The sequence below is a fragment of the Nuphar pumila genome, chromosome 5 (genome assembly GCF_984573655.1).
Source record: "Nuphar pumila chromosome 5, dmNupPumi1.hap1.1, whole genome shotgun sequence".
NCBI lineage: Eukaryota > Viridiplantae > Streptophyta > Magnoliopsida > Nymphaeales > Nymphaeaceae > Nuphar > Nuphar pumila.
The window spans coordinates 35,444,858-35,459,811 of NC_143253.1; the positions used below are offsets into that span (position 1 = coordinate 35,444,858).

The window sequence follows — 14,954 nt, forward strand, 5'->3', positions numbered from 1 at the left end:
AGCTTGTGTAGTTCTTCAGCATTGACTTTATGACGTTAATTTGCCATGAAATGACACCAAAGTTTTCTGCCAATTTGATGAGAATTGAGTTCTGGATTGTTTGCCACTGTGATAATGATTTTGGAAAGATAGGGCTTTTCTCCCCATTATCTTTTCGATGAAGCAAGTTGTCTTGTGTATTAGTGGACAGAAGTTTGCCACAGAAGTAACATCCAATGGAAAGTTTGACTTTACTTAAAAGAACCACATATAGTTGTTCATTTGATGTATTTTCAGGTCAAGCTGTTCTGTGCTTGCTGTGTGCTTTATGCTTTAAACTGTCACACGAACACTCCATTTTGCCCTCCGTACCCGTGTCGACACGCGTTGACACATGGACACACCATTTTACCCTCCATACATACAAATTTATATTCTATGTAACACGGACTCTTCTAACAGGGCATTGCACCTGCGTCACACCCACACCCATGCAGGTGTGACACTTGGACATGTCTTCCTTTGTGTCATGAAAAGTCAATTCAAAAGTAGATTCAATTAACCCTAACCAAGTCCAGTTTTATCTATATTATATATATAAATACATAAATGCACACACTCACACGTAGTGTTAACTTAACTGATAATATATATATATATATATATATATATATATATATATATATATATATATATATATATATATATATATATATATATATATACAGAGAGAGAGAGGGAGAGTAATGGGTAGGTGTGAAATAATATGTGCTAAATGAGTTTTTCAAGTTTTTTTTCGTTTTATTTTTAAAGTCTGACTGTACAGATGTGGTCTATGTACTTGATTTTATAGGGATCAGATCTTGAAGTTTTCGATTCTGACACATGGGTGGGTTTTTATAAGCTTGGAATAATCAACAGTCCAAAATCTTTGTAAATTTAGAGGCTGAAAATGTCATATTTTTCATCGAAATACATGATCCACGTGTGGATTCCTCATAAATCGGCCATACCCAACACATTTATGGGGTCTGAACTGCGAAAACACCGGAAGGGCAGAAAAACCCATTTAGCGCATATCAATTTCGCACCTACCCATTTCTCTCTCTCTCACTATATATATATATATATATATATATATATATATATATATATATATATATATATATATATATATATATATACCCTCCCCGCACTCCCGTATCCAAGTTTTTTTAAAGTGCCGCATCGCCGTATCCGCACCCGCACCTATGTGACAGTTTGTATTCAATTTATAATTTATAATTATATTTTCAGTATATAATATATATTTTAGATATAGCATATATATTTAGATTATATTCAGTTTATTTTGTATTTATGTAATATTTAATATATATACCCATACCCACATTTTTTGGAATTGCAGTGTCATACCCTCCTGTACCCGTACCTATGTGACATAGGCTTTAAAATGTTTCAGAAAAATTATTCTGTGTGGACCAAAATGGTGGTGGTTGCTAGAAACTTTCTTTGCACATGACCATATACATATCTCTTATTTAGTTGCTGTATTTAGGTGCAGATATAAATGGAGGAGATGAGATGGAGAAGCTCTGCACATCAGCAGATTTTCTGGTGGAGCTTGTAAAGAATCAATCTATTGTAAGGGCATGGATGCTTTCCAGCTTTTATTTACACATTTCATCCAAGGACTAACAGTTTCAGGTGTCTGCCTTTTCTTGGTCAGGTTAAAAGTGGACCTCCATTTGCTACTCTGACACACCAGGCTTTGGAATTTATTCTGGGTAACAGCCTCATGTAGATGGATCCAGAGTTTGTTTTATCTTGATATTCTGTTTTCATTCCCTGGAAACAAATACTTTTGAACATAAAACTTTATGTCATGATAAAACTACATAATTTTTCCTACTTCAGAAGTACTACAATAAAAAGATTTCAAGTTTTATGCATTGATAATACAAAATTATGAATACCCTTTCTTGCTCAGCCTTTTCAATTGATGTTTTCTGCATTTAATAATTCTTATGTAGGCACAACTATACTTATTGATTGTTGAATTTTGCTGACGAGGTGTTGCCCAATTTTAAAGTTGATTCTATCAAACAATTTTTTTGTCAAAACCATCCTTGTAGATGCTTATGTTCAGAGATATCATATAAATCTCAAATATAGATTTTTGCACCTGATTGGATTGTTAACATGTTGTATATTCTTTATTTCAGTACAGTGGTATTGCAGATATACTTGATGTTTGCCTTGAACACATGCTCTATTGTTTCCAGCATTGTATTTCATATTGATTTTTTCTTGAAACTATGAACAGTACAATATACTGTTAATGAGCAAAGTTTGTATGTGAAGTAAATTTGCATTCGTCTACAGAGTTTTGACCATCATGAAAGTCTGTAGTCTATATCTTTATGCATTAATAAGGTAGATTACCGCTTTATGAGCTTGATCCTGTGGGTGTGTTTCCCATTTTTGGTTTGTGCTAAATGTTGGCGTGTCCTGTTCTTCTGGCTGCTTGCATTGTTTATACTGTTCATTTTGTTAAAGGGAACATTTAAACTTAACTATTACTTTGAAGTTTGAACACATGGAAGACTTTGATAACTATATTTCATTTCATGGATCAATAACACGGATCAGATCTGATCCCAATATTTTTTTAGGATCAGATCTGTCTAAAACAGATAGGTAAATCTGTTAACAGGTACCAGATCCATAGAGAAATTTGGATCTGTTAACAGCAACAGAAGATGGAAAGAAAAAGAGAGAGAGGAAGAGAAAAATTCAAGAAAAAGGAGAAGCAAGACAAAAAGAAAAGAAAAACGAGGAAGATGGAAAAGAGAAGAGAAGAAGGAATAGAGGAGAGAAAGGAGAATATTTAGAGTTTAGACCAGGGTTACCGGAAACACTATTGGACCCGGGGAAGCGCACTTCCTCGAAATGCGTTTTGGAAGTGTGAAACGCATTGCTTCCCGCTCGCTTTCCAATATCAAGAAGTGAATTTTCTTTTTTTGGGAGTGGCTTGAAACCTTTAACAATTTTTTTTTGCACAATATCAGGAAAATTCGATTCCTATTCGCTTCCCACTCGAATCCTACGTCGCTTCCTTCTTCGTTTCCTCTTCGCTTTTCTTCTCACTTCCGAGACGATTCCTGGTTGCTTCCCGCTTTCTTAAATTTTAGAAGTGCCTCGCTTCCCGAATAACTTCCCGCTCCCACTTTCTCAACTGACAACTCTGGTTTAGAGTCAAACAAGACTTACCTAGGCAGGGAAGCTTGTTCTAATGCTGTAACGACCCCAACTCATACCCTTTGAAAATGCAGATTTTTTTTCTAAACCATTGCAGAAATCTTCCCAGAAACCCGGGGCCTTTATAGTTCCACTCCCAATTGGATAAAACAATCAACCACAATAGAGCTTACAATTATCATCCAAACCAAACCAAACCAAACCTTTATTGAATAATAAGTAATAAGTCTCGAGACAATTGCATAAATAAAGAATTCAGAGTGCAATAACAACTAAATGAAACGAAAAGAAAATAAAAGAAGAGTCATGTTGTCCATCTGTGATCTGTCTAGCAAGTGTGTGACACCCGTTACTCCCTCAGAAGTCAGTCGCTTCACCGATCACCTACGACTGCGAAAAAACATAGAAGTAGGGTGTCAGAACCGAAATCCTGAGCAGAGGTACTTCTAATAAAACAAGTGAGCTAAAGAATACAGATAAGATTTTATGCATTAATTCAGAGGAATGCAATTATGATAATTACATAATTCAATTAAGCATTCATGCAACATGGAACATTTATTAAGTATGAAAGAACATTAATCAACAACAAGAATTACAATTTAAGTAATCAAGACATTTAACATGCATTAGAAATTAAACATCATGCATCCACCAACATGTAACAATTAAGAGAACAGAAAAAATTATGCATGTTCTAATGCATAACATGATTATGCATGATTTATGTGCAATGCATGAACACTTTGTTATCTTTCATTAAAGTTTTTCTTTTCATATGCATGCCCTATTAAATACATACAATTTAAGTTCATCTTTTTAATTACTGTTGCCCGCGAATACACCAAACGGGTACAATTTCCTAAGGTCAAGTTAGGTTCTCAAGGTAGCTTAACACACAAGTTGTATTTTATTACTGAGTTTCAAACTTACCCCTCGACCGAATCATCTTCGAAATATTAGACCTTCACATCTAATGTCGGGACACCAGGGACCCTCCACGCCCACAAGTACCACTTTCTTGGTATAGCGAAACAACAGTTGTGTCGAAGATACCACACCCAGGTAAAATGGCGGACTCTCCTTAAAATCGTGGTCAGGAGAAAGAACCTCAATATCGGGCTCAGGGGTCAAAGTAAAGCACACATAGTTTTTGTGTCCTCGTGGTCCTCCAAAACCGAACCTCTAAGATGCCCATTCTTTCGATGGAAGATCTCAGTTCATACATTACAATGTTCTTATTTATTTTCTTTTTATTAAAAGCCAATTATTAAGTTTTACAATTTAGTATGCAAAAGCAAGGCAACAACTCACATCTATCCCTGCGAGAGTCATCACGAGACTCTCACCCGTGGAAACATATAGAACAATATGAACATAATGCAATGAAAATAAATATGATTTTTGTGATGCAAAATTTGAGATGATTAAAGAAAGAGCAAACAAAAGCTCAGGCTTACCAAGCCCACGATGATTCATTTCGATCATCGATGCATCATACGTAAAAACCATAACAACATGCCATATCCGAAAACAAATCACATGCTTTCTAAGTACACGTCCATATTTGCATGTTTCAACTATGTGCGAGAGGCAATAATATTTAGAAGTATTCTCATATTAAATTCACATGATAGTTGTAGAAGTTTCGATGAGATGCATAGGAACCTAGAGAGAGAGAGAGAGAGAGAGAGAGAGAGAGAGAGAGAGAGAGAGAGAGAGAACTGTGAAATGAGAAAACACGTTAACTTTGATTAGGGCTAATCTCTATGTTAAATAGAGAGAGGCCAAATATAAAAATTACATAAGAGTCCCTCATTAAACAAGAAATATCAAATAACCTAGTTTTAATAAACCTTAAACTTAAAAACTCTTTAATCTCAACACTCCCCCTCAAGCTGGAGCATAGATATCGATCATGCTCAGCTTGTCACAGCATTTTGAGAAATTTGGTCTAGCAAGAGGCTTTGTAAACATATCTGCAACTTGGTCCTCAGACTTTAGATATTTGGTAGTGATATGACCAGCTTGAACCATATCTCTTACATAATGACAATCAACCTCAATATGCTTTATCCTCTCATGAAAGACAAGATTGTTCGCTATATATGTGGCAGCCTTGTTATCACACATCATGGTCATAGGAGAGGAAACCTTCACCTGAAGATCATTCAGAACCGTACGAACCCAGATTAATTCAGCAGTTGTTTGGGCCATAACCCTATATTCTGATTCTGCACTAGACCTAGCAACCACATTTTGCTTCTTACTTCTCCATGAAATTAGGTTATCTCCCCAAAACACACAGAATCCTATAGTAGATTTTCTATCCACTACAGATCCTGCATAGTCAGCATCAGAGTAAGCCACTATATCCAGAGTTCCACATTTCTTGAATAATAACCCTTTTCCAGGAGAGGATTTTAAATACCTGAGAATCATTATAGCTGCATTCCAATGTACCTCAGTTGGTTTGTTCATAAATTGGCTAACTTTGCTTACTGCTAAAGCAATATCCGACCTGGTCACAGTTACATATAGTAGCTTCCCTACTAGTGAGCGATAACTTTTGTTGTCAACGGGTTTCGACCCTTCTTCAAACAACTGAACTTTATGGTCCATGGGGATATTAGCTGGTTTAGCTCCCAGCATTCCAGTTTCCTTTAATAAGTCAAGAACATACTTCCGTTGGGACAAAACCATTCCTTCACGACTCCTGGCAACTTCTATACCCATAAAATATCTAAGTGAGCCAAGGTCTTTTGTAACAAAGTGTTTTTGAAGATGAGCCTTTGTGGCTTCAATATCTTTCACATCATCTCCTGTAAGAATGATGTCATCCACATATACCACCATAACAACTATGCTTGAGTTGGTTTTCTTAATAAATAATATATGGTCTTCCGCTGACCTATTAAAGCAAATGCCTTATATTCCCCAATATTCTCATTTTTGGAATCAAATTTCAAAACATCACCCATAATGAATAATACTTAACAGGGAATGAGATATTTGATGCTAAAACTGCTGCAAAAGGAAACCGATTCACTCTTTTAATCACTTATGATTAAAAAAAAATTAATGTTCATCAACCACAAGCCAACTAACACAGGAGCAACATATTTCATAATCTTGTGTCAGTCAATTTCCACGACCACCTAAAGTTGTTCAACCCACATCAGGGATAAAATCACATCAGCAAAGAAAAACAATGTATTTCACCCTCATACGACAACTTCTTCACAACTACACAAGGTTATTTAACCCAAAACAGATATCAGATCAGATCAGGCAATGAGATCTGGAAAAAAAACTGAACCACGTCTAAACTCGGCATCCAGGTTCACGACCACAAAAAAAAAACCAGCACAGGAAATGAGATCTGAGAAGAACAGAACCATGTCGAACTCGACATCCAGATTCACAACCAAAGATAATATGAGCATAAAAAAAATTTACAGCCGCTGCTCCCAGACACAGAAATCACGACAGCTACTCCCAAACACAGAAATCACGGCAGCTGCTCCCAGACACAAAAATCATGACAACTTTAAAAAAATTCCACAACACAGGAGTTACGGCAAGAGAACACCTTTCACATCCAGATCCAACACTGCTGCTTATCAATAGGTTTTCTTTACTTCCACAAAACAAACTTTTGTTTCTTCTGCGCACCATTCAACTCTACCATATCCCGATCCTGAAGACACGCAGTCACCGTGTCCCTTAGATCTGATGACAGATCTGGGTCATGACCTTAGTCAGACACCAGATCTATTATCAGATCTATGAAAAAAAAAATAAATGTGCACACCTGGTTCCAACTTTTTTTTTTATTGGTGTAGATCGATCACGATCGATCACGCTCCCGAGATCTACCGCTTTGATACCATGTAGAAGTTTCAATGAGATGCACAGGAACCTAGGTAGAGAGAGAGAGAGAGAGAGAGAGAGAGAGAGAGAGAGAGAGAGAGAGAGAGAGAGAGAGAGAGAGAGACGGTTGTGAAATGAGAAAACACGTTAACTTTGATTAGAGTTAATCTCTATGTTAAATAGAGAGAGGCCAAATATAAAAATTACATACGAGTCCCTCATTAAACAAGAAATATCAAATAACCTACTTTTAAGAAACCTTAAACTTAAAAACTCTTTAATCTCAACAATAGTGACACATGCACACTTTCATGTAATGCATGATCAACCATGGTTGCCAGTTGAGGAAGCGGGAGCGGGAAGCGATACGGGAAGCGGGAGCGGGAAGCGAGGCACTTTCAAAATTTTAGGAAGCGGGGAAGCGTGGGACCACTTAGGAGCGATTCGGGAAGTGTCTCGGAAGCGACCTAGGAAGCGTCTCGGAAGCGACCTAGGAAGCGTCTCGGAAGCGAGGGGGAAGCGAAAAAAATAAAAATAAAAAATACAAAAAAATTGAAAAAAACAGGGGAAGCGAGGGGGAAGCGTGGGGGAAGCGTGATGGGAAGCGCGCTTCCCATTAAAGGGAAGCGCGTCCCCCATTAAAGGGAAACGCGTCCCCCATTAAAGGGAAACGCGCTTCCCAAAAAAGGGGGACGCTTCCCCCCACGCTTCGGAAGCGCGACGTTTCGCGCTTCCGAAGCGCGCTTCGGGGAAGCGCGCTTCCCCTTTTAGCTAGGCGCTTCCGGTAACTCTGTGATCAACCCATTGTATGCTTTCATTCACCATGCATAAATATGAGAAATACATGTTTTCATTTAATGCATTTACTCATGGCGAATATGTTAAAATGTAAAACTGTACATATATATATATATAATAATATTATATATATATATAAATACAATTTTCATTTCTTTCTTTTCTGTAATTTTTTTCCTTTATTTTTATTTTTTATCTTTATGTCATCTAGTTCAGTTTGAACTAGAATGACGGTTGTTAGTCAAGTCCTGTCCAGACTTGACTAGCAATAGAGCTGTTGGACTGACACATTCCAACAGCTCTAAATAGAGTTGTTGGACTGTGTCCAACAACTCTATTGAGTCCTCTTTCAGCTGTGTATATAAAGGGGTGCAACCCCTCTTGTATTTTATTCCAATGCTTCTTAAGCAATTGGTTTTTCATATCAATAAAGAATACATTTTTATTTTTATTTTGTTTCCAGTTATACCCTTTTTAAGGGTTATGCTTTAGTGTCATTCTTGACACTTGCCCTTGTGAATCTAAGCTCGTGTTTCGAAGATCCCCATTTCATTTCATTGTATTAGAGCCGCGGAAGTACTAAATCTTGAGGAAAAGCTGCCTTGGTTTCCGTGCCCATTTGCAAAAGTGTTCGCCACTTGATGAGAAGTGTTTTATCATTTCATTGGGGAAGATTTCACATCTTGTTGTATTGTTTTTTTTCTTCTTTCTTTTTCATTTTCCTTCTTGTTTCTCTTCTATCCCTATTCTTTCTCTCCTTGTAATCGATGAATGACAATGATAAAGTCACCATCATGCCTATGAAACTAAGCGATACGAATCATGTAACATGGGCTTCAATCATGAAGCACCATATATGGGGAAAAGGCCTATGGGGGATTGTGGATGGTTCCGATTCGGAACCTAAGCTATCTCTTATTAAAAAGGAGGGAGATAAAGAGGTCCCTCTATCGGAAGAAGAGAAAATCAAGGCTATTGCCTCATACGAGAAGAAATGGAAAGACCGGAGAATATCTCATGCGAAGATAATGTCATGGCTTATCAATAGCGTTGACATTAAAAAATGTTCAAGTCTTGCCAAATTTGATCATGTCGATAAGGCATAGGAATACCTTAAGAATATGTATTCCCTTAAAGATATTGCACACATGTGCAACCTCCAAGAAAAAGTTTGAATGATGACACAAGAAGACAAAACTATTTGTGAATATTACAATGGGTTGTCCGAACTTTGGGAAGAACTTTCCCTTTTAGAACCAAAGTGGCATTGTGCCGAAGACATCGAGCTTCGTCAGAAACAATTCGATGCTGAACATTTTTACCAGTTTATCACTGGATTAAGGCCAGAATTTGAAACCACTAAATCGGCCCTACTTCACCGGGGAAAAATTCCTTCTATTGTTGAAACTATTCAAGAGTTAACAATGGAAGAAAATCGTCTCTGGAAAGGTTCTTTAAAAATTGAAGATGATTCCGTTTTAGCCTTGCTAGACCAGAGAATCATGTACGATCATATAGGCCTCCTCACTTTAACCGACAAAATGGTGACTATGATAAGAAAAAAGTTATTTGTCATCTGTGTCATGAACCGGGACACTACAGGCCACAATGTCCCAAACTTAAGGAGCTGAGAAAAAAAAGAGTTGTAATTGCTGGATCGGAGCCTAAAGATCAGGATGCACCAGTTTCCCTAGCCCAACTAATGGAGATTCTTCAACCTCTCATCAAAGGTGCCTCTTTCTCATCTGAAGCTTCAACCGGCGCAGAAACCTCATCTTTTTCTGATCTAGGTAAAGTTTCTTGGCTCCTTGACTCTGGTGCATCTTTTCATATGACCCCAAATAATCAAAGTCTATCCAAATGTGTTAAAAATAAAACAAGTGTGTCAAAGGTATTTACTGCTGATGGGACTTCTCTTGAAATAGAAGGAATAGGAAATTTTGAAAAAAATTATAAAACAAAGAAATTTTCTATTCCAGAAATTAGACATGTTCCCAAATTAAATTTAAATCTTTTATGTGTGTCTCAAATTTTTGATTATGGGTGTAATATTTCTTTTTCTTCTCATGGTTGTTGGGTACATGATCGCCAGTCAGGCAAGCTGATTGTGGAAGGCCATATAGAAGGTGTAACGTCCCAAAATTTTGAACCTTATAATCTCCTTGAAATAGTTGGAAAATTCCTTTTCTTTATAGAGTTTATTTCTAAAAATCAACGGAAACGATTTCTTTTAAAAGAAAAAGGACAGGTTTAACAACCTTGGGCACGTTAGCGAGAAAACAAAGATTTACCATGGACGATCTGCAATAATACTTAGAAAACCATTTCTTCTATTAAAGTGAGTATCAAGTTTGTACAAAATTTGGATTTCCTCAAGGGAAAACCGTATCAAAAACCAAAATGTCCAGGAGAAGAACTACGAGCAGAAACAGTGGATCCTTAAATCATCTCGCAATCGCGCCATCGCCTGATGCACCTAATCGTCACCTGTACCCATGAAATGGGTTAGTTTTGCGAAAAACTAGTAGGAGAGTACAAAGACAAAAAGAACTAAATTAGGCATAGATAATTTATGTAGCAGGTAGTAACGAGCAAACTAAGCAGATAGACTGGAGGAATAAGCTAAGTACAACAAACTGAAAAGGGTGAGCATGCTCAATTTAGTTATTACTTGATAACCGGCCATGCGGGTACATACATGGCACGTGAGTCGAAACAGTCGAGTCCAAGCCGAGTGTTCATTATGTTAAGTATTTTAATATACCTCGGTTGTCTGACTAAATCCTATTCCTATGGAGACGACTGATGGTCGAGAGAGTAAGTCCGCAAGGCCTGATAGGGATGCATCCAACTTCTGCAGAAGTGTTAGGCTAACTTATGTAGCCCCTATCCCTCCCCCTAACCTCCGATGACTGGGAAAAAACGGGTCTTTTGCCCTTTTTAAAAAGCCATAAATGGTCTGTCCATCGGAGTTGGTACCCTCCGTCCTCTCTCTTGACGAAGCCAGGTTGAATTGAGCGTGACGGGGTTTCTTAGCCGTTGCCTCATTCTTCATGCCCTGGTCCATTAGACCGAAACGAGCATCTTGCCTATGAAAGCGATCCCATTTTTATATGTGTTTTCAACAACGTGCACTAAGCATTAATCGAGGTCATAAGACTCTCTCATCCAATCATCGTAGTACTAACATGCCTCGCATGTTCAAGAGTACACTTACGAGGAAAGGGATATACGTCCTTAATAGGAGCCTCGGGAGTGTGTTTCGCAGAGATATAATGTTTTTAAAAGCTATTTTAACATTTCAAATCTTTCAAAACGACACACAACTTGCCAACATATGGCATGTGATTTTCTTGAATCTGACATCCGATGACACAGTGTCTGGGTGCTATGTAAGTCACGACACTGGTTTTGGTAAACGGGCTTCACAAATGAACCCATCACCCAACAACTTGATCTTGCCCCAGATCAAGGGTTTTCCCAAAACATATCGGGTAAAAAGAGGAATAGGTATTCCTCCCGAATATGCTGAGTCTATGGCAAGGCAAAAACGAGAGACAATAATGCGAAAAGCAAGAGCCTGGGCGCGAAGCGCGACGACAACCGGAAACAGAAAATGCAAAAGCAAGGGACAAGGATCGCGAACCCGCGTCCTTGAATTAAAAGACAGTAAGCAGTAAATACGAAAGTAAAAGCCTGGGCGCAAAGCGCGACGGCAAACTGAAACAAGAAATGCGAAAGCAAATGACAAGGATCGCGAAACCGCGTCCTTGAATTAAAAGACAGTAAGTAGTAATTGCTAAAACAAAAGCCTGGGCACAAAGCGCGACGACAACAGAAATAGAAAATGCGAAAGTAAGGACAAGGATCGCAAAACCGCGTCCTTGAATTAAAAATGTACTTATATACGTATATGTATATAAATATATCATTAAGTCCTTTCGATCTTTAATTATTTAAGCTTGATTTAATTATTTAAGTCCTTGTGCAACTTCTCCTACCTTGGGGTATTGCGAGAATGAAGTCGTCTACGAGCGTAGGTGATCGTCGGTTTAGTTCGCGGGGCGCGAACGGGCTCCGTTGCGTAACACTGCAAAAGTACGTAGTTTAGCATGTATAAAATGAATATAGATAGGGAGAAAGCTCAGTTTCTCCGCAATCCACTGCAGGGGTCATCGGTCCCTACAGTTGCGAAAGAGAACGGGGTAGGGTCCAATGACCCATGCCGTTAAAAGAGATGGGTGCAGGGGCCATTGGCCCCTGCTCGGTTTTCGAGTGGTGAGGCAGGAGCCTTTGGCTCCTGCCTCCTCTCTTAAGGAGAAGGGTAGGGGCCATCGGCCCCTACATGAAAGGGAAGGGCAGGGGCCATGGTCCCTGCCAGAATGGTGGAAAGGGCAGGGGGCGGAGCCCCCTGCCTGCTAAGAAAATGAGGGCAAGGGGGGCGAAGCCCCCTTGCCTGTCGAGAAAGAGGAAGGCAAGGGGGCAGAGCCCCTTGCCTGTCGAAAAAAGGAGGAAGGCAAGGGGGCGGAGCCCCTTGCCTGTCGAAAAAGAGGAGGAGGAGGAGGAAGAGGAAGGCTCGGCAGGGGCTGCCGGCCTTCCGACGAACCAACGAAAGAAAAGAGGGAGGGGACTACCTGGGGCTGCCGGAGAGAAGGGAGGACGTCGGGGAGGTGGTTGCCGAGAAGGGAGCTCGCCGGAGAGGGGAGTGAGGGAACGAGAGAGAGATGGAGTCGGGGAGGGGAGAGACGAGAGAACGAGAGAACGAGAGAGAGAGTCGGGGGGTCGGGGGAGCTTCGTAAGCCCTCCCCTCTCGTCTTTTTATAGGAAGGGGGCGCACACAGGGCCGACCCCCTGTGTCGCCGGAGAAACCCCTCCCTCTCCGGGCTGCCAGCGCCTCTGAAAAGGGGTTTTCGAGGGGCTGGCACGGGTTGGATCCGGGTCGGGTCTAGACCCGACCCGAGTCCGATCTCTTTAATTTTTTTTACTGGTTTTTACAGAAGGAGGACTCTATTACATGGTTTTTTTTGGAAATGCCGAAGAAAGCTTTTTGTTATAATGTTCAAAAAATAGAGTTGAAACTGTGGCATAAGAGACTTGGTCACCCACATATAGCCAAAATCCAACATTTTCCAAATCTAGGGAAATTTTGTAACTCTGAATCATTTGATTGTAAAGATTGTATTCTCGACAAAATGAAAAGATTACCATTTCAGAACAGAACCTTTTTCTCTTCAAGACCACTTGAATTAATACACTCGGATGTTTGGGGTCCTGCACCAGTAATTTCTAAAGGAGGATTTGTTTACTTTGTTATTTTTGTCGATGATTTCTCCCGACATACGTGGATGTACTTTCTCAAACATAAGTCTGAAGTATTTTTATACTTTCAAACTTTTTATAATATCGTTAAAAACAAGTTTCAAAATAATATTACTATTTTTCGCACAGATTCAGAGGGAGAGTTTTTATCCACAGATTTTCAAAATTATCTTAAATTGCATGACATCACACATCAAAGATCTTGTCCTTATACACCTCAACAAAATGGATTGGCAGAACGAAAACATCGTCATATTATAGAAACCACTAGGACTTTATTAATAGCAAATCAAGTCCCGAAAGACTTTTGGGCAGAAGCTGCCTTAACTGCCACCTATCTCATTAATAGGATGCCATCTTATTCGTTACAAAATATCACTCCCATTGAAAAACTTATGAACATTTCTCCAGACTACTCTAGACTAAGAATATTTGGGTGCAAATGTTTCATATTTACTGACAAAAATGATAAACTTTCCCCTCGTGCGATTCCCTGTGCTTTTTTAGGATATGCTGAAAACCAGAAAGGTTATAGTTGTTTTGACTTCAAAAATAATAAACTATATGTGTCTAGAAATGTTTCCTTTTTTGAAAAGGAGAGCTTCTTTGGTTTTAGAAAATTAAAAGACGTCATTGAGTACTCTTTTTTGCTAGATCTAACATCAACATCTGATGAATATGACCTTGACTGTAACTTTGATAATGATCAAAGAATTATTGATCTTAATGTTGAAAATGAAGAAGTTCATAGAGATACTAGTATTCAATATTCCAGGCGACAAGAGTCTAATCCTCCATGTGCACTTGAAAAATATTCTAACATTCCAACTAATCAATCATTCCGAGTCTCGAGGCCTCCAGGAAAGTTTGTATCATACGAGTCTTTCTCACCCACATATAGGGCAATTATTGCATTAATTCACTCATATGAAGAACCATCCACATATTTTCAAGCAAAAAATGATATCAAATGGATAGAAGCCATGAAAGCTGAATTAGATGCACTTGAAAAGGCTTCTACATGGAATATTCAAGATCTTCCTCCAGGGAAGAAAACTATAGGATGTCGATGGGTTTATAAAATTAAAACCAAGAGTGATGGTACTTTTGAAAGATATAAAGCCTATTTAGTAGCCAAAGGTTATGCCCAAGAATATGGGATTGATTATGAAGAAACCTTTGCTCCGGTGGCTCGTATGACAATTGTCCGAACCTTAATTGCCTTTGCTTCTATCAAAAAATGGTCTCTTTTTTAAAATGGATGTCAAAAATGCTTTTTTAAATGGAAAGCTAGTTGAAGAAGTATACATGGAACCCCCTCCTGGTCTAAGTATTCCTAAGGGTAAAGTCCGCTTAGAAAAAGCTCTTTATGGACTTAAACAAGCACCAAAAGCTTGGTATGATAGGTTTAATCGTGTTATGATTGATATTGGTTTTTTCAATTCTGTTTAACTGACACTACTTTGTTTATTAAGAATTCTGATGCAGGGATCATTGTGCTTCTTCTCTATGTGGATGATATGATCATCACCGGAAGCGATAAACAAGGAGTTGAAACAATCAAAACACTTTTTAAATCTCATTTTGAAATGACTGATTTGGGCTTGTTGAGATATTTTTTAGGCATTGAAGTTGCTTATTCTCCTATAGGATATTTATTATCTCAGACTAAATTTGTTTTTGATATTGTTTCCAGGTCTGGTATTACTGATGATAAGAAAGTT

General features: G+C 38.5%; 1 protein-coding gene across 1 annotated transcript in view; it reads left to right on the forward strand.

Annotated features, from left to right (window-relative positions):
* Window positions 1-1,549: 1,549 nt before the first annotated feature.
* The window catches only part of MPS1 (multipolar spindle 1), a 48,009-nt gene continuing 34,604 nt past the window's right edge, over window positions 1,550-14,954 (forward strand). Inside the window, exons 1-2 of the mRNA XM_090007349.1 lie at window positions 1,550-1,623; window positions 1,709-1,766. Of these exons, the coding sequence (XP_089863475.1) occupies window positions 1,564-1,623; window positions 1,709-1,766 (118 nt within the window). The 5' untranslated portion in view covers window positions 1,550-1,563. The remainder of the gene's footprint in view (window positions 1,624-1,708; window positions 1,767-14,954) is intronic.